The 21,651-nt window shown below is 40.8% G+C and overlaps 1 protein-coding gene and 2 non-coding genes across 3 annotated transcripts; all 3 read left to right on the top strand.

Annotated features, from left to right (window-relative positions):
• The first annotated feature begins 2,999 nt into the window (after positions 1 to 2,999).
• On the top strand, positions 3,000 to 14,745 carry PABIR2 (PABIR family member 2). The gene is made up of 10 exons (XM_042479434.1): positions 3,000 to 3,439; positions 4,086 to 4,164; positions 6,451 to 6,507; positions 8,078 to 8,121; positions 8,201 to 8,255; positions 8,461 to 8,562; positions 9,795 to 9,883; positions 11,218 to 11,282; positions 11,887 to 11,983; positions 12,642 to 14,745. The coding sequence occupies exons 1-10, from the start codon at positions 3,288 to 3,290 to the stop codon at positions 12,790 to 12,792; spliced, it is 891 nt and encodes a 296-aa protein (XP_042335368.1). The 5' UTR covers positions 3,000 to 3,287; the 3' UTR covers positions 12,793 to 14,745.
• On the top strand, positions 6,070 to 6,203 carry LOC121937431. The gene has a single exon (XR_006105138.1). It is a non-coding gene; the product is annotated as a small nucleolar RNA U109 (small nucleolar RNA).
• Positions 11,379 to 11,512, top strand: LOC121937432. The gene has a single exon (XR_006105139.1). It is a non-coding gene; the product is annotated as a small nucleolar RNA U109 (small nucleolar RNA).
• Positions 14,746 to 21,651: the final 6,906 nt, after the last annotated feature.

The following is a 21,651-nucleotide window of genomic DNA, read 5'->3' as shown; positions in this document are numbered from 1 at the left end:
TTGTATTAATGGCTTGTTCAACACTTTTTGCACTGTCTTGGCAGTCTGAGGAGTTTATCCTGTGAATATCCCTGAAAAATTGCATAATTACAAGTAACGGTTTCACACAATGTTGCAAAGAGGCAATAACATGCATCTTTTTTACTTTTGAGATTTCAGTGACAATGCATTTCCGGTATCACTTTATTTGCGCGATCACATGTGCTCATCATTTGCACAATTACTCACCATTTCCACTTAATTTCCGGGATGCTTTAAATGCACTTTAATCTTTCTTGAATGCCAAATTTAGCCCCAGTGTGATAAACTCCATATAGCCAGCCCTCCTTATCCACAGATTTTTTTTATCCATGGAATCAAGCATCCAAGGCTTGAAATATACCTTTTAAAAATATACAGATTCCCATAGACAAACCCTGATGTTGACAAGGGACACCATTTTACAATGCCATTGTACTGAATGGGACTTGAGCATCCAGGGAGGGTCCTGGCACCAAACCCCAGGAAATATCAAAGTGTTGTATCTGTTCTTATCAGTTCTTATCTATGAAATACCAAGGACCCACTGTATACAGAGATATATAGTAGTCTGATCCTGCTTTAACTGCCATGGGATTTCTAGTTTGCTAAGGAATTTAACATATTAGCTGCAGTGCAGATGCAGTCTTAATCAATTAACCAATTAACTGTTAAAGCGGTGTCCGAAATGCAGCATTTCTGCAGTGCAGATGCAGCCTAAAATCAATAGACTTTAAAGGCATTTGTTTCCTTCTTCATGGCAATGTTAATAACTGTTTGTTTGTTTGTTTGCTTTATTGATCGTTTAGTTACATTGGTACATTTTGGAAGAGGTACATTTTAAAGCTGCCTTGAGTCCCAGACTGGAGGAAAAGTGGAATATAAAGAATAGTACGTAGTAGTAATAATAACATTATTGATAGTGATTATGATAAAAGCGCTACTAGTTAATCACAGAGATGATGTTAGTGATATCTGTTGTATATAATATTTATACATTATATATATAATATATCTATATAGTTGACCTTACATATCCAAAGATTCTTTGTCCATGGATTCTGTCATCCACGGCTTGAAAATATTAATATATAATATAATAAATATTTAATAAAATATATTTAATATATTAATTATATAAATTAAAAATTTAAACGATATATATAAACTAATATATATTAAATAATATATTTAATATATTAATTATATAAATTAAAAATTTAAGTAAGATATATTAAATATATTAAATAGTACTGTATATATGAAATAATATATTTAATATATGAATTATATAAATAATTTTTAAATATTATATATGAATATATTTAATTTATGAATTATATAAATAAAATTTTCAAATAATATATATTAAATAAAATATTTAATATATGAATTATATAAATAATATATATTAAATAATATATAATAAATAATATATATTAAATGATATATAATAAATAATATAATATTTGAATTATATAAATAAAATTTTAAAACAATATATATTAAATAATATATTTAATAATATTAATTATATAAATTAATTTAATAAAATATAAACAAAAAGCAAACCTTGCTTTTGCCATTTTATATCATGCATTATATATACTGAAGGCATTAAAAATATAACACTAATCAGAAGTAGATTTTACGCACTTTATTATTATTATTATTATTATTATTTCTTTGTTTATATCCCACCCTTCTTCCAGGCCTGGGACTCAATGCGGTTTACGACATTCAAAACAATACAATTATTTTTAAATAAATAAACAAAAACAATAAATAAAAACAATGTAATTAAAAACGTACAAAAATAGTACATTAAAACCGAATTAAATTAGTACAATAATTAAAAACAGATTCCAAGCTAAAATATAGAAAACTTTAAAAAAAAGTGTGTAAAATACATTAAAATTACCTCTGTTTAAACATTGTTGTTGCTGGTATGTATTTTACTGTTTTATGTCTGAGGTAAATATGTTGCTAGATATGTATCTTAGATTTTTATTTTCAATAACATTATCAAAAAAGATAAAAATGTGTAAAATACTTTAAAACAATACAATAAGGCTCTCACACAAAGAAATGTAACAATAAGTGCAAAATAAAATATATTTAGCTGAGTTGTAATAGAATGCATATATATATATATATATATGTGGAATTAAGTATTGTTAAAATAATTATATGTATGAAGTTTAGTTTCAATAAAGAAAGAATGAAAAATGAGCACAAAATAAGAAGTAAAAATACGCTTTTTTCTATATAAAACGTCTTTATTTTTTGTTTGTGTATACAATGTAAACCACAGAAGGAACAGCTGGAAAAATGTAGTATGTTGATGTATTATATTGTATTATATTATATTATACATACATATAATATCATATATTACATTATGAATGATATAACTGGTAACTCTGAGGGAAGAGAAACGGGGGAGGCGGGATTCGAACTCGTAACACCTGAGGAAGGAAAAAACTGCGCAGGCGCGAACCTCCGCCATTTTCCCTTCCAGTCTTTTGTTGCTTTTTTTTCACCGCAGTCGCTGACTGGCCATTCGCGGAGCCCAGCCCAGCTCAACCAATCCGCTCCGCGAATGACTGAGACGAGTACAGAAAAGGGGCGGAGTAATAAAGGGGCGGTGCCTTTGTCAGTCGCATGCGCAGAGCCGGACTTGGATACACGGGATAGTGCAACAGGCAGAAATGAAAGGGAAGGGAGAGCCAGGTCGCGGGCGCTACGTGCGCATGCGTGCTGGGCGGAGAGTCCGCCTTTCCTCCGCGAGCGCAATGGGCGCATGCGTCGCGCGACAGGCAAAAAAGGAGAGGAGGGGGCGGGGCAGTTCGCGAGTGCTTACGACGCATGCGTGACGCAACAGGCAAAAAAAGAGGGGAGTGGGCGGGGCAAGTGGCGAGCGCTAGGACGCATGCGTGGTGCAACAGGCAAAAAAAAGACAGGAGGGGGCGGTGCAGGTCAGGCATGCGCAGTGGGCAGCGAGGGCCTCGCGCGCTCCCTGTATCGTTCCAGTCAAGTTCGGGTCCAGCTCCGTAGCCGCGGGCGCATGCGCAGTGCGCGGCCTTAACCTGTGGAGGCGCCTCTCATTTTTTCTTGCCCGGAAGGACGGAGGGAAGCAGGGAGGGATGACGACGGGGGCCTGGGTCCCGGCCTCCCTCCCCGGAGTCCGGCCCTCGCAGCCAGGGCTGCTCCCTCCCGCTGTGTAGCTCCATGAGGAGCCTCCCTGGGGCTGGGAGGTGCTGAGCGCCATGGCTCAAGGCGCGGAGAAGATGGAGCTCGACCTGGAGCTGCCGCCGGCGACGCCCGGGAACGGAGCAGCCGGAGGAGGAGGAGGAGGAGGCGGCGGCGACGGGGGAGGCCTCAGGAGGTCCAACAGCGCCCCGCTCATCCACGGACTCAGGTCAGAAGAGAAGCCGCCCTCCGGAAGGGGAGAAGCAAGGCTGCTATGGCATTCTGGGAGTTGGAGTTTGTTGTGGGGCTCAGAGCGGAGCAGAGCTCCGCTCTGGGCCCCACAACAAACTCCAACTCCCAGAATTCCATAGCAGCCTTCAGCCAGGATCAAACTCCAACTCCCAGAATTCCATAGCACCCTTCAGCCAGGGTCAAACTCCAACTCCCAGAATTCCATAGCCTTGAGACAGGCTCCCCAACTCCCAGAATTCCATAGCAGCCTTGATCCAGGTTATGGACCTGAATTCCATAGCCTTGAGACTGGGTCACACTCCAACTCCCAGAATTCCATAGCAGCCTTGAGCCAGAGAGGGTTCACCATTCAAAGTACCATAAACTGTTCTTCTTTTGGCGCATCAGAAGCCTTTGACTTCTCTGTGAAACTGGGTCCTATGAAACCAACGCTTCAGAAAGCGATTGGAAGCCAAAGGAACAGGTGCCTCCTCCCAGGAAATGCCAACATGTGTGTGTGTGTGCACAGCCAGGGCTGGAGGAAGAATAGGGCTTAAAAACACATGTGTTACAAGTCACAAGAGTAAAAACCGGCCCATCAATGTAGCTGCTAACTTGCTGTTGTTACATTGCTTCTCTTTCAGTGACAATTCGCAGGTTTTCCAGCCTTACGTCTTGCGCACCCGCAGGAACAGCACAACGGTTGTGAACCGGCACAGCATGGTAAGCCTTTGGGGAAAGGGCGCATGGATGAGGCGGGTGCTTTGAAACGGCCAGGCCCCCAGTCTGAGGCTTCCTCTGGGAAATCAAAGGAAGCGAGGCTCAGAATTGGAAGCCAAGCAAACCTTCGGCGGTCTTCGTCCAGTTGTGATTGTGTTGATCTCCCCCCAGAATTTGCTAGTGGGTTGTAACGTTTTGTATGCAGGTGGTGCACTTGAACTTAGTAGTTCTTATGCAAGGCAAATAGTGTTGCAAGAAGACAATAAACTTAACTAAGTATTTGCTCACTGGAGAGGCCGGTTGCGGCATCTGTGTTTGAGTGTATGGTTTGCCCTTCTTCCATTGATAATTCAACTATGTCTGTTTGCACTGGATATCCATATCATTCCCATTAATGTTGTTGTTTCCAGTGCAGCAGAATGATCTGCCCTCAAAAGGAACACTAATTCATCCAGAGACACATCGATTGGACTCTTTTGAGCATGGCTGCTGTTGCTTCAGTGTCCCATTATTACTTTAAAAGTGAGCTTTTTCAGCTGGAAAAGTGAAATAATTAAATAATAAGATTTATTTATACCCGGCTTCTCTGTAGAAAGCAACCAGGGAGGCTTAACTATTCCCTCCCAAATCCCAATAACCCCTGCCCCTAAAATGCAATTAAGCAGTTTGCAGATTAAAACATACCTTAAAGATATAAAAATAATTGACAACGGCTGTAATGAAAAAACAAGGAATGACAAATTCAAACGTATTTGGCGGCCGGTTATCTATTCAGGAAAGGCCTGCCGGAAGAGATCCGTCTTAACAGCTGTTTTGAAGCTGCTTAAGGTGGTCATGCGACGGATTTGAAATTAGAAATGTTCTTTCAAAGAAAATAGCAGGAATGTGCAGAGTAAAAGAGCAAAAGAGGGGAGCCTCAGTGTTGCATGGCTTGTTCACAGTTTCCTGAAATATACCTAGAATCATGGGATAATAGAGTTGGAAGAGACCCCAAAAGGGCCCTGATCCAGTCCAACCCCTTTATTCTGCCATACAGGAACTCTCAGTCAAAGCATCCCCTTTGACAGATGGCCATCCAGCCTCTGTTTAAAGACTGCCAAGGAAGGAGACTCCACTACACTCCGAGGAAAGAGTGTGTTGCACTGTCAAACAGCCCTTACTCTCAGCAAGTTCCTCCTAATGTTGAGGTGGAATCTCTGTTCTTGTAGCTTGTATCCATTGCTCCACTGGGTCCTGTTCTCTGGAGCAGCAGAAAACAAGCTTGCTCCCTCCTCAGTATGGCATCCCTTCAAGTATTTAAACAGGGCTATCATATCACCTCTTAACCTCCTGTCTACTACGTCCTTCTGTACTTTCAAGTTTACTTGGGAACGTTATTGTGGGGAAGGAACAATAGAGCTTCTCTTTAAAAACAAGGTAGATCAAAACACATCTGCTTTTTTACCTCCTTCCATGTTATGAACCTAGTTTTATGGAGCCAGGACCTTCAGTAAGTGCTGCAGAAAAGTGAACTGCAAAATTAAAGTGATTTTGAAAGAAGCTAATGATACTTTGTCATCTCAGATGTTTTAGATACATCCCTGTAATTATGTTGGTAGTTCACAAAGGTTTGTTGCTTCCACTCTTGCACATACGCAAGCTTACACATAGTTTCATTAGTAGTACTACAGGTAAGCTAATATGTTTTTCCCCCAGAGCCTTAATTAATTTCATTAACATCGGTAGGTACAAAAAGTTATTTCTCTGATTGCAAGGTCCTCTCATCAAGTTTTCAACTCGTGGGCAGCCAAAGAAGGGTATGTTACGTACCTGAAGATTTTTCTACCCCAGATTTTAATATTGGTTGCATTATACAGAGCAATTAACATTTTCCTTGTAGGCTCTTTAGTCGGCGGGATTTGGTTGCTTCTGCATGATGGAAACTGTCATTCTTCTTCTTCTCTAGGAGAATGAATATTCCTTCAGTGCTATAGAAATAAGGAGTTTTCAGGGCCACCTGCCTTGGAGTAGAGGTTGAGTGGTAGTATATTTCTCCTACATTACAATAAATAGCCCTTCTACATACATACAATAACCCCAATCTCCAGGAGGCTACAGCCCTGGAACTAGTGAATTTAGTTAGCCTAGGATTTCTTCAGTGTTTAGCAAAATGGGTTTCAAATACAGCAGCAGTTGTTCAAAGGATGCTTTTTAACTATACAGTGCAAGGTTTTGGGGCATGAGTCAGTTTTAAACAAAATCATAGTAAGACTAATATAATGTGTAATATGTGTGTGTATATTTTTCCAGCTGATATCATCATCTCCAATACGTATCCCCAGCAGCCGACTCCATCAGATCAGAAGGGTGAGTGGCATTCCAGTTCTTTGGGTGTCATCTTTTAAGTGGAAGTTGTATTTAACCAAATGAACACGGCACATTTTAAGTTTCTTTTCTCATTCCTCAACTGCTTCAGCATATGCTTGTTGTAATTACAGCCTCAATGGTGTAAACCCAAGAGTTCTAGCCTACAGAAGCACAAATACTACATTTCTGAAGGTTAACCATCTTAAATTGTAATCAGTGCAGAATTTGAAAATCCTGCTTGCAGATGTACACAGTGAAGGTGGCACAGTCATTGTTATCTAGCCTGTTCGTTTGTTAATTTAATAATGAAAACAATCCTATCCTACCCTGTATCTGAAGTTCTCAGGATGGGTCACGATCACTAAAACAACTTTAAGCTGTTCAGTAAAATAAAATATCCACGTTCCAATAGACCAGAAACCAAGCCATGATCACTAGACTCAATAAGCATGGCTGAACAGCCGGTTGTTGTGTTGAAGTGAAGCCCAGCAGTAATCAGGCCTTGAAGGAGGCTTTTCTACCAGAAGACAACAGAGCTGAAAAGGCTCTTTTCTTGCAAGGTGTACTGTTCCCAGCACTGGGATAGAAAGGACTACACCCTCTATATATATTGATTATTGAGCAGATACACAGTCTGCCCTCCACATTTGCAGCTTTGGCTTTTGCGGATTTGATTAATATGTTCTATCTAGGAATCTCTAGGTCCTCCAGTGTAACTCTGTGGTCACCTTCCACCAGACGTTGCAGTGGAGGACCTAGAGACTCTTAGAGAAAACACTTCTCTAGGCATTTGTAGATTCTCCAGCACAATTGTATGGTCAGCTCTTGATGGTTGTGCTGGAGGACCTAGAGATTCCTAGATAGATGTTCTCTCAAGTTAAAAAAAAATAGTGTTACTTATTTGCATTTTCATAGGTGTCCTGCGTCGCTGACCTCAGCAAATGTGGAGGGCACACTGTGTATAGCAGTGATGGTGAACCTTTTCGAGACCGAGTGCCCAAACTGCAACCCAAAACCCACTTATTTATTGCAAAGTGCCATGTCCCTCTGGCTTTCTAGTAACAAACTCTGTGCTGGAGCGATCGCACATGTGCCCACAGAGAGGTCTCTGAGTACCACCTCTGGGATGCGTGCCATAGGTTCGCCATCACTGGTATATAGGGACAGGTGTTCCCTCAGTCTTAAGGAATGCTCCTCCAGTTTGCTTTCTGAAAGCTGATTTGTGCAGTAGAACTGCACAGCCTGTTTTGTATCACTACAGAGTTTGGATGGGCGGGTTGCAGGTTTGACTGCTTCCTCTTTAAAAAATAAAACCTGCCGACAGAAGTTAGGTTGAGAAAGCTAGCTCAAAGCTGAGGTCCTGGCATATGTATCACTGGTTTGTAGGCAGGCAGTTCTTTATATAGGGAACATTTAAACATGCAGCCTCCCATCTTGTGAGATGGTACAGTCCATCTGATGGTTCTGCTGATCATGCAGCTTAATTCTAACTCTGGTTGATATAAGAAGTGATATGCTGCTAGGCAAGAAGTCATGAAGAGCTAAGACCTGCATTCTTATACTTCCCTAGGAGGAAGGAGTGGATTTGATGAATAGAGAAACAGCACATGAGAGGTGGGTATAACTAAAATGCTATAAAAATGTGGTCACTCCTGTCCTTTTGTTGTCACTAATGACCCTTTTTGTATTTTAGGGAAGTGCAAACAGCAATGCAGATAAGCCAGTCATGGGAGGAAAGCTTGAGCCTGGTAATCTCTTTACAGATGTTTAGTATTTTAATGCCAACCCATCACGTAATCAGTGAACCTAAAGAGAAAGAGTGGAAATCACTGAAGTTGGGGATCCTGTGGGCTCCGCTGGATGCCCATGCCGTTTTTCACCAGAACTTTGTGGCTCGGCATCTAGAGCTGCTGTGTATTGTGAGACTATTAATGTGGCACTTTGTATTTTCAGAGTGACAATGATCTGGACAAATCTGAAAAATCTTCATCTCCAAAGAGGATAGACTTCATTCCTGTTTCTCCAGCACCTTCACCTACACGGGGCATAGGAAAGGTATGTCTTAGACATTAATGAATTTGGGGGGTTTAGAAGGATTAAATGAAACTGAATAGTCATCTTCAAAAGAAGTATCTTGATGCTCCTCAACTGTGGCTGAGTATGGAGATGGTGGTAACCTAGAAGTCCAGAGGATTTTGGGTTATCTGTTCTCTCCCGCTTGGTTTCTTCCACCACTGAAAATGGCTAAATTAATCAAATTGAAACGCTAACTAGGTCATCTAAACAGAGGTTCCTGTCTTGTTGCACCCCGTACAGTACAGTACAAGGTGTTGGTAATAACCGTTAAAGCCCTCCATGAATGTTGTTATTCTAGTTTCAAGATAGAGGAATAAGGAGATTTTGTAATTTGTAGTTATGTATACGTATTATTATGTATTTTTATTGTAACCCACTTAGTTCTTTTTGCTTTGTTTGGCCAAAAACCTGGAATTGTACCACAGATGAAGCTTTCCTGCTTAGTTTAGCTAGTTCCACAATTTGGAAGAGCCAACCAGGGAACAAATGAGTTGCAAATTCTTTTATGATACGCTATAATTCAAGTTCATCATTGCATCCCACACTGCTGCTGTCTCAACCTTGTTATTACATTTGGTTTTCCTGTTAGAAAGTGAGTCACACGCACCCCGTTCTCTTGGAGGCTTTCAAGAGAAGCAGTTCATCTTTTCCCCCCAAACTTAAGTGTGGCCTACTAGAATCTGGGGGCTGTCATTTGGAGTAGGACAGGAAGGAGAAAACAAAAGGTGTATGTTGTGGCAACAGCCAGAGCTCTTTCTCCTGGTAGTTGTATGTTTTTTCCACAATCTGCCCATTTTGTGGACCTTTACCTAGTGCTTTCTGAGCATACTTTCACTGTATATCAAGTGAAATCATTGATCAAATCATCTAGTATCTATACTGAGCAGCAGTCTGGTGAGCTGAAACTATTAAGACTCTCAGCAGAGGCTCTTCCCAGCAGTGCAAAAGTAGTATTTCAGAATATGCTTCAGTTAGGGATTCTTCAAAAGAAAAGTTAGACGTGACTGGGAACATTTCAGAGAGTGGAAAAGTGCACACGTTAACCATGTTATGTACACATAAATTCTTGTGCTTTAACAGTTACATTGCTACTGCTATTTTTTTTAAATAAATCTCCAAAAGAGAGAAATTTCTGTTGTTAAAGATACAGACCTGAAAACTGTGTACGTCTCTCCTCAACTGACATTAAATCCTGTGTTTGTGTTCCTTAGCAATGTTTCTCACCATCCCTGCAAATGTTTGTGAGTAGTAATGGATTGCCTCCTAGTCCCATTCCCAGCCCTACAAGGAGGTTTTCAAAGTAAGTTGATATATCTTACAAATCAAACATTTTGTAATAATAAACAGTTTGCAACAAAGTTCACAGCCTGTTCCTGGGGATGCCTTGGGTGAAAGAGGCCCCACTCAGATTTATCCCAATTCGATGTTCGCTTCAATGAATCTTACGTTGGTGTTCCTGATAATTGTTATTGTGCTCCTGGGTCTAAACACTCAGCATCCAAGTCATCTTTCTTTATAGAGAGCTGCAGGTCTTTCGCTGAGACGTCTGTCTCTTTTAAAAATTGCGAGTTAATGTTTGTTCACAAGGATGTGTGTTTGGAGTTGCTATGGAGCTGAAAGAGGGTAGGTTTTCTACTCAGTCTTATAGAAAGGATAGCTTGAGTTTCCAAGGTTTAGCAGGTCCTTCTGGTTTGCTTTAATATTGGAGAAGAAGGTGGTTTTCATCTTACTGTGAAATTAGGGCCAAGTATAGAATCTCTTTCTTTCCCCCGTCAGGATCCTAAAGCCTTTGGTTAGTCTGCTGGCAATTCTTCCAAATTTCAAACCTCAGTATTTAACTTTTATTTATAGATATTTATAGTATGTTTATATTTATAATATATATTTATAGTATATTTGTAATTTATATATTTATATAGTATATTTATAGTATCTATAAATAGCTTCTCAACCAGAAAAGTTCACAAAGCTTATGATAACCAAATTACTCTGGTTGGTTTGCCATACTGGCCTCTAGTAGTCTCTAAATAAAGTTGTCAGGTAGAGCTAGTAGAACAGGAACGCATTATGAGAAACAAACAGTGTGGCAAAGATTTTTTTAACGCACAAGTGAAAATTACAGAATATGTCTCCAAAGATTTGATAGAGAAGAAGGAAAATATGGAACAGAGATCAGAAAAATATTTGAGCTAAACTCTTAAGGCAGATGCTGTTGAGGATGTTGGATGATTTTCCAGCTCTGACAGGGAATTCAGTTTTTGGCTTGAGCAATGGAAGGATAATTTGAGATGCCAGACTTTGCATGGTACATTTTGCTAATGTGAAGGTATTGCATTTTTTTAAGGCCACCTAGATCAATACCATAATAAATATAAAAATAAATGTAAACTTGGTTGTGAAATGTAACAGCCTAAGACTGGAATACATCTTTGACCAAACTTCTCATTGGACCCAAGGAAGTTGGCACCCTTTAGTTTAACAATATTGTTGCGTTTCCTTCTGGAGCTTTCAACTCTGTAGAACGTCAATGCTTATACTTCATCAGGACTTTTTGGAATCTGACTATTAACTTTAGATCTTTGGAAGCCTTTAATGTTGTAGATAGAAAGACGCTAATTCAGCTTTAATTTTTAGCAGGAGGAGCCAGAGTCCAATCAACTGCATCAGGCCCAGTGTTCTTGGTCCCATTAAAAGAAAAGGTATGTGATGCCTCCAAAAAGTTCCTGGAGATGATTGGTATTCTTGGGCATAGGACTGAATATCTGGCACAGTGCATGATACTCTTTCTGTCACCTCTGCATGAGAGAAGTTTATCATTCTTCTGTCTTCCAAGGAGAATGAATATTCCTTCAGTGCTATAATATAAGGAGTTTTCAGGGCCACCAGCCTTGAAGTTAAGGTTGAGTGGTAGTATATTTCTTCTACATAAAAATGAACATATGTGAATTTGTATTGCCATCTTCCATATTTCTTGGCAGATTCCAATAGTATAGAGTCACTGTTCAACAAACTTTCCTTCACTGGCTGAGGCAAAAAAATAAATCTTTAATCTTGGCTAGCAAGAATGCTCATTAGGGGAAATTACATTAGAGTAGTTAAATTAGGTTTCCAGAAAAATCGTGGAATAGAAATTCAGGTTGAATCTGTTGTTTACATCTGAGAATGCATTTGCAAAGTGTATTTTCCTTTCCCCTCGTCTCCCTTCCTGAGAATATTTGCAAATCTGATTGGTAGACTAAGTAACTCTGTTCCTGGAACATTTCCTTCTTCAGCTCTGATAACATTGGTTTTATATTTCCATAGGTGAAATGGAAACTGAAAGTCAGCCAAAGAGACTCTTCCAAGGAACCACTAACATGCTTTCTCCTGATGTGACACAATTGACTGACCTCAGTTCATGGTAAAAGTAACCTTAAGATGACCATTATGGGCCACCAAAACAAACACTGATCATTTCGCAACCTTCACTGTTCCTGCTTGCAGGAGTAGTCCCAGGGGCAGCCATTAGCCAGCATGCACTGGTATACTTGCCTGTGAAAAATAAACCATGGTTCAGAAAAATTCTGGCTTAGCATTTTGTGTGGCTGCAGGCAGTGTAGATTTTACTGACTTAGATGGAACAGTGTATAAGGCAGCTAACTGTGTATAAGGCAGCTTCAAATGTTCATGTATGCAAAGAATAAACTAAAATTGGGTGAGCTGCCATAATATTAGTTGTGTGCTTGGCTCCTGCAATTAAACTGTTAAGAATGCCTGCATCTGAACTTTGAAAGGCAGACCTTGAGGAAAGTAGCAGATCATTTCGGAAGTATAAGCCCTTAGATAGGAGATAGGAGAAGCTACATGGGAAAGGTTGAGGAAGAGAGAGCTGAACTGAAAGAGGACATAGAAAATGTCCCTAGGTAAGATGCTACCTAATGACTTAACATTTCCAGGGAGATTGTACATTGTTCACTGGCTGCCTGCATAGGTTGAATTGTGCATGTACATTGGAACCAGTCTATGATTAACCTTTTGCAACTACCACAAACAACATGGCTTCCCTTCTTCCTCTCCAGTTTGTCTTCAGATATTCTCGATGGGAGCACAAGCAGCGTCAGCTCTTCCTCCGATTCGTTGGCCAAAGGCAGCACTACTGCAGAATCTCCTGTCGCCTGCTCCAACTCTTGTTCCTCGTTCCTCTTGATGGACGATCTTTCACCCAAGTGACTTTACCCGGTTATCACTCAATGTCTGCCTGTGCTGTTCTCTCGCTGTACATTTGTACAGAGAAGCCCATGGAGTTAAATCCTTGAGGATATGAGGATTTAAATACTGAGTGGAAATAGTAACATAACTGTATTTTTTGCAACTTCTCCAATTGGTTTTGATTCTCCTTCTTAATGGATGTGTCAAGCCACTTTGATGTCTGGTTTGGTGATTTATTTTTTTAAACAAGAAATTATTTTACCAGTGTCTGCTCAGATCATACTAACCTTGCTTTCAAAGAAACTACATACCCTTTTTTAAATACAATCCCAAGCAAGCACCTCATTTATATTAGTGTTGAAACTAGATGGAAAACCTTTTGCTATCATGATCACTTGTTCTGAAGGTAAGAATAGTTGTTACAGAGCTTTTTTTTAAAGACCCCCCCCCTTTTTAAAAAAAATACATACTTGGTTTAGGAGTGGAAAGGATTTTTTGTTGAAAGTTGACATATTCTGGAAACGCAGAATATGCTTAAACTGAGATAATTCAGAATAGGGAATTGTTCCCCTTTATGTCTTTATCGCAGCCTCTCCTTTGTCTTTCCCAAAGATTTCTAACTGTTCCTAATGCTTCTGGGCAATTGCAGTGATGATGCTGGGAGCCAAAAATGTCTATTAGTTGGGGGGGGGGGTTCACTATGGATGCTGTTGTGGCTCATCATTGGCAACTGGAGGCGAATAAACCATCTTTCTGTGACACACAATTCACTCACCTTCTGCATCCTCTGACTCTCCAGACTCTGTCAGTTATGTGGATGACCATTAGTGGTCACAGAAGTGTCTTTGGCCAGGAGAAGAATGCAAGACAGGCAGTGGGGATTTATGGCCACAGTCGCTTAGACTACTGTGCAGAATTTATCAAGCAGTCAGTGGCCCCTGCGGCACTGAGATGTGTTTGTGCCTTTGGGGGACATAGTCACAAAGTGGAGGAATGTAAACCAGAGGGTTTGGGTGGGAGAAAGGACCTTGGTTGTAAAGAGTGCTTTGTATCAGGATCTGTTGCCACTGCTGCTTTTCCCTTGGTTGCTCCTTGAGGTACTTGATCCATTGTGAAGGGCAATTCCACCAGCAGACCCAGCTGTTCTGTGATTGCGGCTTACACTGCTTTATATCCTCAGAACAGCCTCTTGGGTCCGGCTTGAAGACAGCAGACTAATAAGCTAATGTTAATTTTTTTTATAAAGGCTTTACAGTTTGTTTGGATGCTAGTTCTGCTTATAGTTTGACGTAAGGAACTTATATGTAAGCTGCAATGAGGAGTAGGCCTGCTGTGTTACCCTGGGTAAGTTTGGGGTGCTGCACATGATTTATTACTTCTTATATGATCTAACTGGGCTTTAAAAATAAAAGAGAGAGAGAGAGACCCATTTGTAATCTACTGTGTTATGCTATTTATTATTTATAACTGTAAAAAAATAGTCTGGTGATGAATTATAGTATTTTTTTATGATTGAAACCCTTTTTTATGTTCTGTGAGTGATGGCTGGTCTGTATTTAATAGGCAACGTTGTCTGCCAGAAATGTACGCTTCCAGTTCTGAATGTTTGTAATTCACATGCTCTTGTTGTCAAAGTACAACTTTGATTATTTTATTGTTATTATTATTATTATTATTATTATTCCTTTTCTTTTGGTAAGATAATAGCACTGAACTTGACGTGAGATTGTGCTAAACTGGTAAAGTGCGCAGTCTCTGGCAAGACTTGTCTGGCTGAGAAGGTGAGGGGAAAAGGACATTCTGAAAGAGAACATTTGGTTTTCCATACTTAGCATTTTCCTTTTACAAGTGTTTGTTTGGAATTGTAATAAGTACCATACTTGGGCCAAACGTGCCTCTGTTACGTGTATTACTATTTTGCCTGTGGAGAGTTAGTTTCCCCACCTCCAATAAATGTGCATATGTAAAATATTATCCAGTGGTACCATTTCTTTTTTTACTGTACAGTATTGGTCTTGTGTTTGTGTATATTCAGTGCTATACTGCTTGCAGTTCAGCTGCTGCTCAGATTGCAGCATTTCATTTTGGCGTTGGGACTTGCAGGGTATTGCCTTGCTTTTCTTCAGCTGCTGCTGCTGCTGCTGCTTCTTCTTATTATTATTATTATTGACACTTGCAAAATAACTCTGGTAAAGTACAAGTTGTTAACCCATCTCCATGCACTTACTGGACTTCCAGAAACGGACAACAGACAGTATTTTAAAAAATAAACCTTTTGCATGTCTCCTTGGTAGTGATTATTTTTTTGGCGGGGGGGGTTAATTTTTTAAAATCTTTTTGAGTTGTATTAAATAAATTACTTTAAAGCTCTGTCGGTTTTTAGAATGGTGAAGTCTTGGGTAAAACATGGGCTTCTGGACAGATTAAATTATAGAAGAGAAAGAAAAAATACACTGCAACCTAGAGTTACTGTAAATGGTTTCATTACAGCAGCTTGGATACACTCAGGCTGTGAAATACTCAGCAAGATTAGTTTCTTATTAGAACTGCAGCACAAGTGAAAGGTACCACTAGGTGTCATCTTTGCCACTGGTAGAGTGATAAGTCCCTTACTCATAGTGCGGCCTGAGAGAAGTTAGGTTCTAGGTAACACAAATTATGAAGCAGGAGTGGTGGTCTTGCACCTCCTTCTCTGAGGCAGCTCTTGTAGTCTACAGCCAATTGAATAAAAAGCACTTTTAAAAGCACACCAGGGAGAAAAGCACATCACCCACCTGCTAAAAACCCCTTCCTCATTTGCCAAAAGTTGGACTAAATAAAATGGTCTTTGCCTGTTGGCAGAAGGACAGACAAAAGGGGGAAAGCCTAGATTCCCTTGGAAGACAGTTTCAATCTTCTGCATTTTTAAAATGCAAAGCAATCCCTGATTAAAGCATATCTAAAACACAAATGTGGGCCTGACTTAAAAAGAACAGCCAAAAGAATACTTGGCTACCTCCACCAAGTGACTCCACCAAATGCATCTGAGGATGTAGAGTAGACGGAAGTCTATGAAAGCTTTCTGTGAGTTTCAAAGGAAGTGCTACAAGATCTCTGTACTTAGCTACCTAGTTATTGTTTTTATGGGATATCCTATTTCTGGTCTGGTGTGGCTTCTCTGTGACAACTAGAAATTGGATGTAGTTGTGACCCAAATTGATGGCGTTAGCCACTTAACTTACCTGGTTTCCAAAGCGATACAGCGCTGATGCTGTTAATCGGCTTTTTAGTGGCCAGTGGGGGAAAGTGTATCAAGCCATGGAAGTCATGTAGATTCAGAAATAAAAAACTGAAACATCAAAAAATGCTCAGCCACTTTGAACCATGTACGCAGTTAGTTATGAAGTTGGATATCTAAGGTGGTACTCTGGATCTGGCTCAGTTAACATTTTGGGAATGTCTGAAGCCACGAAATAGCTTGGGGGGGGGGGAATGAAATTTTTAGAAAAATAGAAAAAGGCAAACTTAGCAACCTTTGTTTTTGTTAGCTGCCCTTGAGTCAACCCTGAATCGTAGCAACACTGCGGATGAGACATCTCCAAGGCCCCCTGTGCTCTCTGCTCAGCTCCTGTAAATTCAGATTGAAAATCACATTTTTACTTAGGGAACATAAAATACGGTACATATTGCACTTGGTCAGGTATAAAATTACCATGTTTTATATAGCAGGTTCATTCAGAGCAATGGATGCAGTCTACAGGAAAAGAGATTCCTCCTAAGCATTAGGAGGAACTTCCTGAGGGTACGAGCTGTTTGATAGTGGAATGCATTGCATTGGAGAGTGATGGAGTCTCTTTCTTTGGAGGCCTTTCAACAGAGGCTGGATAGCCATCTGTTGGGGATGCTTTGATTGTGAGTTCCTGCATGGCAGAATGGGGTTGGACTGGATCAGGGCCCTTGGGCTTTCTTCCAACTCTGTTATAATTATTTCTTCTTGCTTGCTTTCCAGGTGCGGTCTGACATCTTTGTAGAGCGCCGGAGCCAGCCCTGCTTTGCCAGAGTTGGCCTTCCTCCTGAAACGCACCCCAGGCAAAGTTACCCACAGTGAGGCATTTTCTAAAAAGGGAGTTCTACCGCAGCCTAGGAGCCAGCTGTACAGCCTGCCTGTGTCAGCACTTTTTATCTTGGAAGTCGAACGTGATCATGATTCATGCATTTTTTCCAGCCGTGTCTCTCCTTGCTTTCTCTCCCTCCCTCCCTCCTTCCCTTTGCTGCAAACACAGGTCTGTTTGTTCAGGATTCTCCCCTCTGGGGAAGTTCATAATCGTATGTGTGCGACAGTCAAGACTTGAGTTACGTGCTTCGCCACAGACAACTCAAACCTTGCAAGAGCCAGGCTTCCACCCTTCCCTCCCTCTAGCGGCTTCGGCTTGCGCTCCTCTACTGTAAATAACTTTGTCTTTGTGCCAAAAATGGAAGGGCCAGGCTGAAAGAAAGACAAAGCAGATTTGAGGGCCTAAACCCAACTAGTAGTTAAATGCAGGCAACAGGTTGCAGGTAGCTGTCGCATTGCCACTGTCCTGTTTTTAATGCGTTCACATTAGAGCACTATAAAACATTATAAAACTGAGTAGAAAACATACAGAAGGTAAGCACAAATAAAACGTTCACGTCTACATTTTGAAGCTGTGGATGGTTGAATCCATGGATGCAGAATCTATGGATACATAGGGCTCATTGTATAGCCTGAGTATCATTATCCTTTCAAATTGATAATTTGAATTGGGACTAAACACAAGGACACCTATTCAAAGTGTGTTCCTCCTCTGACACATCATATACATACTCTCATTGGACTTAGAGAACATCGCTTGGTCTTGCAGCCCTCCCAAAACTAGTCTCTTCCAGGTGTTTTGGACTATGTTTCCCATCAGCTCTAGCTACCACAGCGAGTTCATGTAGTGTTGTGGCTGTTTGCTAAGACCCAATAAAGCGATTTGGGGTTTGGATTTGTTGTTCTGTTTATCTGTATCTTGCCTCTTTCCTAGCCCTGGGATTAATGGCAGCTTACTAAGGTTGTATTGGATGAAAGTAGAAGTCAAAATGTGATTAAATTAGGTTTTCACCTGCCTAAAGCGGAGTAGCAAAGACAGTGGTGGTTTCACCTTTCTAAGAAGGGCATTGCAAAGCATGGGAGCGGCCACCAAGAAGGCCCTCTCCTTCTTTCCTATTTTGGGGGGCAGAGAAGGGTTCCCCTTTTTCCTCCCCTAGTTTGGCTGGTCCTTTTGTATCTTTGCACAGCTGACGGTCTTTGGGCTGCAATAAGGGCTTTTTAATCTGCTCTGTCATTTCCTGGTGTCCATCCTCTCCTCCCTAATCTTTTTTTAAATGATATTATTCTTTCTCCCCCGGCGAAAAGAGGCCTGAGGAAGGGAGGGAGGAATCATAAAACAGGCTTCCATGCTTCTTCTGCTCTTTGCTAAACCGAGGCTGAGCAGCCGGTAGCTAACCACAGACTAAAGATAGCCAGAAGCGAACCGAGAGCCGTCGACGCAAAGGGCTGGTTTTGAGGCTTCCCTCAGTTCCGCTTGGTTTAAATAAAATATAAAATAAAAATATGCCACCAGACATCTTGCTGGAAACGATGGGAAATTCAGACAACACCCTCGAGCCTCACCTCAAAACTCAGTCTTTAAAAGTCTATGCTACTTTCTGGAGCAAGCAGAGAATAAAAAATTAGGTAAGATGTATGCTGCAATGTTCAATTGATAAGATGCACACCAGATTTGAGCCTACAGCTTTGGAGTTATGTCAATCAATGGATGCTCAAGTTCCATTAAATATAATTTATTATTAGTAGTAGTAGTAGTATTATCACAGTGGGCCCTTGGTATCCACTGGGGTTTGGTTCCAAGGCCCCTCCTGGAGACCAAAAACCATAGATGCTCATGTTCCATTAAATACAATTGAATTACTATTATTATTACAGTAGGCCCTTGGTATCTGCTGGGGTTTGGTTCCAGGATACTAAAAACCATGGATACTTAAGTCCCAATAAATACAGTGGATAGTAAAATGGTGCCCCATATATATAAAAGGGCAAAATCACGATTTGCTTTTTGGAACTCACATATTTTTTCAATGTTTTCAAGCCGCGGATGCTTGAATCTGTGGATAAAGGACTTGTGGATATGGAGGGCCGGCCGTACTCTGAAGGTGGAAGAGAACTCTTTTCTTTCTGATATGGACCGAGGGATGTGGAAACTTTCTCTCTTCGCCTTGCTTTTCCTCCAGCCTCTTGGGTGCAGGTCAAAAGTTGAGCCACTTTAGAGAAAAGCACACAACCACATAAACAAGGCAGTATTTTTGGCCTTGCTACAGACCCGGCTGTCTCCAGAGGGTTGCATTCATAATAAATATAGATTTCTATGGGCTCACGGCCGGCGCAGATGCCAAGACTGGTTGGGTCTACAATAGAGAGTCCATCACAGCCCCCAACAATGAAGGCTCAGGCTCCCCAGGGAAAGTAAGATCCAACAATGAAGTTTAAAAACTAATTTCTTACATCAAGAGCTCAGAATTAAGACGGACGTCTATGTTCTCTGGCTCAGGGTGACCCTCCTTGGAAATATGGATAGGATCGTGGCAGTTTGAAAGAGATTTTGTAAATAGAGCTGGGATAGTTGCAAGAACGACCCTCCCCATCACAATGTATGGGATTTAGGGACTTGAAACAGGGGTGAGAACCAGATGGACCTCCAGATGTTGCTGGACTCCTCACCACTGGCTATGCTGATGGGAACTGCAGATCTGAAGCACAATTGGTTCCTATAGTTCCCACATCTGGCTTATGTCCAATGAATGGTTCTAAGCCAGCCAATGGTTTCCAAACGTTGGTCTTCCGGATGTTTTGGACTTTAGTTGCCATCATTCCTGACCATTGGTCAAGCTGACCAGGGCTTCTGGGAGTTGGAGTCCAAAATACCTGGAGGACCAATGTTTGGGGATCCTTGTGTAAGTTGAAGGCCCCTTAATCTGTTGCTAAATGGCAAATCAACACTTCTGTAAATCAAGTTCATTCAACAGGTCTCCACTAGCTCAGAGTAATAACTGGGTTTAGATTTAATAATCTGAATTGTGGAATAACCTTACAGAAGAGATGGAAAAAGAGACTGTCCAGTTATCTTGGGTCACAGGAGGTTTGTCACTGCCTTCCCTTGAGGCTGAGAGTGTGTGACTTGCCCAAGGCTACTTAATGGGTTTCATGGGATTCGAACCCTGATCTCCAGAGTCATAGTGCAACACTCAACCCTCTATAACACACTGGCTATTCTACCTTTGGCGTTGCGAGTAGGTATGGGAAGTAGGGCCTTCTTCAGCGTGACCCCTTCATTACGAAACAACCTTTCTAGGTAAACTCACCTGGGTTGCTTTGCGGTGCTTTGGATGCATAGTCACACATTTTGCAATCAGAGCTTTTATGGTCCAAAACACACTGCGGAAAAAAATCCAGTTTGACATTGCTTTATTGGCCCTGGCTCAGTGCTATGGAATCCTGGGAAGTGTAGTTTATTGTGGCACCAGAGCGCTCTGATAGAGAAGGCTAAATATCTCTCAAAACTACAGTATCCAGAATTCCCAGGGCCATTAAACTGGATTATTTCTGCAGTGTGTTTTGGATCTATGTCTCCAAATATATTCCCACATTTCCTGCAAGTAACCACCTTGGATTTTTGTTTATATATATATATATGCATCACTTCCAAGTCCAGAAGGCAATGAACAAATAAAAACCAATTAAAACAATACACCTCTCGGCCCAGAAGGCAATGGACAAATAAAATAATAATAATTATTATTAAAACGATACAAGATTAAATCATTTTAAAATATGTTAAACTCCTCTTTACAAACTCCTAAAAGGAGTCTAAATAAACAATCCCAGAGTCCAGTTTATTTTATATAAAGTCCCTTCTTTGGGGCAGGGAGGAAGACGGGAAAAGAAATCAAACGAAGGAGTAAAACAGTTCAATAAATAAAGTATCAAAGCCTCCAACATCCATTTATCATCAGATGAAGCAACTTTCCAAAGAACTCTGAATCATCAGGGCATAATGTACTCCAGAAGGACCGACAATTAAAAGCAAAGGGAGGGAGATGTATATATATGTTTCCCCCTAAGGATTGTCTTTGCAAATTTCACCTCCCTGCATGAAGGCAACGAAAACCATTGAAGGGGAGCGATCTAAAACTTAATGTATTTGTGCAAATGAGCAGGAGATGCACAAGGAGGGTGCTAAATGCAAACCCTCTAGAAAACATTGCAAAGTCGGAGAAGCATGCTTCAGACAGGCTAATGGTGCCTAGTGTCTTCTTGCAAAGGAAAGGAAAGAGGCCTGTGCAGATAATTGTAGCATTTTTTAAAAAGAAGAAATGAAAAAGAGACAAGAAAGTAGGCTCTCATCAAAAAGAGCTGCGGAGGGAGATCAGGTGAAATTGGGCAGAAACCTCCTTTCATCTTAATGCACATTAATCCCCGCGAGGCAACATTTGAATTCTTCCAAAACAGAGAAGAGAAAGACGGTCGACTGCGGTGCTAAGAGGAAGCAGTTGTGTGCTTGTGCAGTTGTGTGCTTTGTAGGCCTTGGCCACTACTTCTTCTTTTCTCCTCCTGCTAGTTTTTAAAAATGTTTTTAACTCTCAAAGAGGAAAATAAAAGAAGCCCCAAAGCCTCTCCAAACAAATCCAAGTGGCTGCTATCTGGATGGCAGGCCACATTTTCTTTTAAAGCAAGGGTTTCGTTGTTGTTGTTGTTGCAGAGCTGAAGAATAGCTGAGTGGTGAACGGCACCAAAGGCAAAAGGGATGGGGCTACATGTTGTTGTTGTGTGCCTTCAAGTTG

Source organism: Sceloporus undulatus, chromosome 7 (genome assembly GCF_019175285.1).
Source record: "Sceloporus undulatus isolate JIND9_A2432 ecotype Alabama chromosome 7, SceUnd_v1.1, whole genome shotgun sequence".
Classification (NCBI taxonomy): Eukaryota; Metazoa; Chordata; class Lepidosauria; order Squamata; family Phrynosomatidae; genus Sceloporus; species Sceloporus undulatus.
The sequence above is the reverse complement of the archived record's forward strand: the minus strand, read 5'-3'. Positions and strand labels throughout refer to the sequence as shown.

Bases quoted from the DNA above. Each gene is read 5' to 3' on its own strand.
- PABIR2 (XM_042479434.1), top strand. From the start codon at position 3,288: ATGGCTCAAGGCGCGGAGAAGATGGAGCTCGACCTGGAGCTGCCGCCG. The intron at 8,563-9,794 runs GTATGTCTTAGA...TGTGTTCCTTAG, and splicing joins CTACACGGGGCATAGGAAAG to CAATGTTTCTCACCATCCCT. The intron at 11,283-11,886 runs GTATGTGATGCC...ATATTTCCATAG, and splicing joins TGGTCCCATTAAAAGAAAAG to GTGAAATGGAAACTGAAAGT.